The sequence below is a fragment of the Phaethon lepturus genome, unplaced genomic scaffold, assembly GCF_000687285.1.
Source record: "Phaethon lepturus isolate BGI_N335 unplaced genomic scaffold, ASM68728v1 scaffold37758, whole genome shotgun sequence".
Taxonomy (NCBI): Eukaryota; Metazoa; Chordata; class Aves; order Phaethontiformes; family Phaethontidae; genus Phaethon; species Phaethon lepturus.
This window is the reverse complement of record NW_010556123.1, coordinates 1,824-6,299: the sequence shown is the minus strand read 5'-3', so window position 1 is coordinate 6,299 and position 4,476 is coordinate 1,824. Positions and strand designations below refer to the sequence as shown.

The window sequence follows — 4,476 nt, the reverse complement described above, 5'->3', positions numbered from 1 at the left end:
GGCTCCCTCCCTCTCAGAGGCAGCACCCGAGTTGCTCAGTACGGTGACCTGCTTCACCAACAGCCACCCTTCTCTGCCGAGGTCCGTGCTGTCTGCTCCCACCCTGGGCGCAGGAATCATCCCTGTGCTGGAGCTGGGCTTCATTTCCTCCTGCACTGCACCCTTATAGCACACTGGCTTTACACCACTCTCCCTCCTGCAATCCCCACCTAACCCTCACGCCCCATGCTGTTTTCTCCCAATAACACACATACCCACTGCTTGTTTAGATCGGAGTGTTATTTCTCTGTATGCCACCATTAAATGCTTGTCTGGACAGGACCTTTGTCAGTAGGATGGGGGAGCTGGGATCCCAAGGGATCTTTCTGGGAATGGTGGGGCTGTGGGATGCTGAGCATTTCAGGGGAGTGAAGCAGGGAGTGTTAACAGCAAAGCCTGAAGAGTTAATTTTGGGAGCCTACAATACCCCTATCCTTCTCCCTTGGCTGCCAGAAGAACCTGCGGAGGGAAAGGAGGGGAAAACCTTCTCTCCCCTCCTGCAAGGCAGCAGTCCAGGATGGGGTTTACTGAGCGCCAGCAGCTTTCCTTCCTCCAGGCTGGCAGGTCCATACAGAGGAGGCTGGAAGCAGGGCAAGGCTGGCTGCTAGCTTCTTGCCTCCTGCTCTTTGGGACTGTCCTCCTGCAAGTCTTCCTCATCCGACTGCACCACAGGTGTCTCAGCCCCCTCCTCGCTGGTGTCCAGGCTATTCAGATCCGTGGAGACAGAGGACGTGGAGGAAATGCGTGACTTGCTCTCAGCTGCATTGGGCACTTGCAGGGTGATTTCCTCTGGGCACTGGCTGGCATCTGCCCCTGGAAGAGACAGCGGTAAGAGATAAGGAAGAAAAAGGTTTCTGGAGGTTTCTTCCTCCCTGAGCTTCATGGATAGCACCCCCAACACTTATTCTTCAGCAGGCTGTGTTTCCCCAGCTGCTCCCGGCTGCTCCCCATGTGGCTGCCGTGGCTGTTTCCCCACTTCACACCCCCAGCTTGGCTCTGGGCAATGCCGCACATTCCTTCCCCGTTTTTGGCAGTGGAGCCTCTTCTGTCTCGTGTGAAACACGGCTCGGAGCCATGCTGCGTGAGGCCATCAGCCGCAGCAGGCAAGGAGACGTTCAGCTTGGCCTCGGTGAATCACTGCAGCGTGTGTGCGTGGGGAGGAAGGTGCTGGCACTCCAGGCTTCCCCTGCAGGACCCAAGCCCAGCTCCCTGGGGTCTGGCTGGGGGGTGGAGGGGTCCTGCAGCCTTCCTGCTCAGCACAGTGAGCTCTGCAGCGCGGTGGGGACTTGGAAAATCATGACAAGACACTGGCTGCTCCAGAAGGGCTTCAGCACAAGAGAATTTGCCTCACAGGCTCTGGAAAGTGCCTGGGCTGTCCTGTCTTCTGCAGCATTAAGGTATTTACAGGGGTCTGTACCTCTGGGCTGTGGAGGTGGATACTGGCATGGTCCCTCCAACCTTACAGACCCCAACACCAAGTGTCTGTCTTTGAACAGGTGCATGTGGATCTGCACACAGCGTGGCCAGGGCTGAGGAACAAGGCAGTGTGGGCCCTGCGGAAGGGCTCCCAGCCTGGCCTGCAAAAGGCTCGGACTGAACGTACCTGGCAGGGGCCCAGCAACGCTGCTCTCCTCTGTCCCACAGCCCAGAAACACATCCACGGTGTCCTGGTCTGACAGGTCCATCATGTCCATCTGCTCCAGCATGTCCACATTTACCTCCATGGAGGAAATGCTGCCTAAGGGAGCTGCAGAGACAGAGGCCAGCAGAAAGGTGAGTGTTAGTGCCAGGAAAAGGGCACTGTGAGCCCCGTGCAGGCAGGTTCCCGAGGAAGGAGGCCAGCCTTGCCATGGGGAACTGAATTCCACTTGCTGGTAAGAGGCCCCTAGGAAAATCATGTTTCCTTAAAAAATCCCTCTGGAAGCCCCTCCTGCCTCACTGCAGTCCTTGTTTCTGCCCCAAACTTCTGTCTGGAGGAGCCGTCTGAAGCCAGTGACTATGCAGGGCGCCAGCCTGGGTACCCATGTGCAGTGACTTCAGTTAAGTGGTGTGAGTAATCCACAGCACACCCACAAGCAGCGTGTGTGGTCCTGTCTCAGTGCAGGACGTGCATGTCCCTGGCTGCCTTTAGACTGGGGATGCCCCACTGGTCTCTAACGCCCGTGTCATTGTTCCCTCCATTGAAACGCCTCCAGCCCCGTGCTGGTGCCTGCAGCACTTACGCCTCCGATGCTCTATCTGCAGGTGAGACATAGGGAAGAAGAAATCCACGTCATGCTGGAAAACCTCCTCAAAGAACTTCTGACGTTCCCGTAGTTTCAGCTGCTGCTGCTGCTGCATCTGCTCTGCATCCAGGCTTCGCTGCGCCTGCTCCATGTCAGCTGGGGAGAAAAGCGAGGAAAGTCAGACCAGGCAGGGCTGTCCGAGCCCTTCTGCCTGCCACAGCTCACGCAGTACGGCCGTGCTTTACCAGTGCACATTGATTTAGTGACTGTGAATAGATGTGACACGCCGGAATGGCAGTTGTTGTGCTGGAGCCTCAGATCTCGCTTCTGAGATGCAGGGCAGCCAGGAGCTGGGAGCTCATATGCTGTGTTCGTGGCTGCTGGAGTGAATTATCGAGGAGGGAAAGGGTGTTGCTATAAGATCAGCCATGGTTTGCACATGTTCAAGTTTCAGTTTCCTTGCTACAAAACAGAGGCTTGTCTGTGAACGCTAACAAGCAGGGGAAACTCGCGGGGACAAGAACTGGTGTTAGTGCTCCAGGCTTTCTGGACTGAGGGACGCATAAGGAATAAAAAGCATTAGCAACCCTGTCACCCCTCCACACGCGCACCCCTGCCGCCACCGTCGCTATAAATACAGCCGCACCCACGCTCGCAGGCTCCCCCGTTCGCATCCCGCACAGCCAGCTTGGCTTCTGCCTGCACAAACATTTTCATTCCTGTAATTCCTTCTGAAGTTCAATGCTGGTGCCTGTGTCCCTGGCTCGCACGGGAGGGAGTGATGGGAGCCCTCGGGGTGCTGCTGAAGGAGCTTGTTGCTGCATCCTGGGGCCTGGTACCTCCCTTTCAGGTTGGGTACCCGCAATGGTAAGGACCCAAATGGCACATAGGGGCCGTGGCTGGTGGCCCCGGCTGTTGCCAGGCTGGTGTTTGACCTCAGCCATTCCCGATTTCCCTTCTGCTGCTCTTGGCCCAGCCAGTACAAGGAAAATGTGATTACTGGAGCAGGCAGTGCAGTAACCAAGGAAACCAAACAAACATCCTCTGGTCTGCCTGGGCACAGCCCAAAAACCCGCTGTTCCTTGGGGCTGGGGAGGAAGGAACAGAGCAAGCAGCATCCCCACCCTGTCTGGCAGGAGCGGGGGTGAGGACAGCAGGGGGGCTGGCTGTCAGCAGCATATAGCGGCACAGGACCCACATGGGGGAGGCGGTGGGCCTGGTGAGATGTCCTGGAGATCAATGTCACATCTTTCTAAGAGCCCTTCCAGGGCTCCTCTGCACTCCATTTCTGGGGCATCCTTAGCTAAACCCCATCGTCTGCGGCACCTGCCCCAGGACGCCGGGTTGTGCCTGCAGCACGGCGCAGGGGTGCAGCGTGACTCGGGGCCCGTCACCATGCGCTTTTAGAAGAAGCTCTGGTCCTCTTCCAGCTGCTCAATGTCGTCCTGCAATGCCCAGGACAGCGATCCTGGCCTTTGTCTTGGTATGTCTGACCTAAGCACTGGGTGCCTGCTCTGGTGCAGAGGCTCGGTGTGCTGTGCAGTGCCCAGGCTGCGGTGGCAGACGCACCGTGCCGGTGAAGGTGTCCTCGTGAGGCTGACCAGCGGCTGCAGTCCAGTGCTGCTGGGTTAAGGCAAAAACCTCCTGCCTCCCCTGTACTAGCTGCAAAAGAGAATGGAGCCAGGGACAAGGAGGGGGTGACCGAGGCACTGATTATGGAGCTGGCTCCCTTCAGCAGCTGGAGCCAGCCCTGTCCTGTCTGCCCCAGGCAAAGCTCTGTGCCCCAGCCCAGCTGCACTGAATCCATGGCAAAGTGCCGTGGCTCACCACACCGAGGAGAGCCCAGCAGGCTGCAGCCATAGGAAGGCTGGGCTCGAGGCTGTGCTGGCTCCCAGATTCAGGGCGACAGAGCAGCTCTCCGTGCAGCATCTTGCCAAAGGGACCCTAGTGTGGAGGTAAGGAGGAGGGTCTCTAAATCCTCCTGCAGTGCAAATACAAAATAAACCAGAATCCTAGAGGGCACTGCCCCAAGTGCCGTGAGCATGGCTGATCCGTGCCGTTAATGTTCTCACTGCCCATCTCTTCCCGGCATGTGACCGATACTTGGGGCAAGGGTGCTTGGGCAGCATTCCTGTGGGCGCCGGGATTTCTCTTGTGGCAGAAATTAGTAGGACCTGTTTATGAACTTGTTTTCGAGCTCTGGCCGGGAAGT

The 4,476-nt window shown here is 57.6% G+C and overlaps 1 protein-coding gene across 1 annotated transcript in view; it reads right to left on the bottom strand.

Annotated features, from left to right (window-relative positions):
* Positions 1-265: 265 nt before the first annotated feature.
* Positions 266-4,476, bottom strand: part of LOC104624903 (dysbindin domain-containing protein 2-like) — a 5,679-nt gene continuing 1,468 nt past the window's right edge. Inside the window, exons 2-4 of the mRNA XM_010292386.1 lie at positions 2,262-2,420; positions 1,643-1,786; positions 266-852 (exon numbers count right to left, since the gene is read on the bottom strand). Of these exons, the coding sequence (XP_010290688.1) occupies positions 644-852; positions 1,643-1,786; positions 2,262-2,420 (512 nt within the window). The 3' untranslated portion in view covers positions 266-643. The remainder of the gene's footprint in view (positions 853-1,642; positions 1,787-2,261; positions 2,421-4,476) is intronic.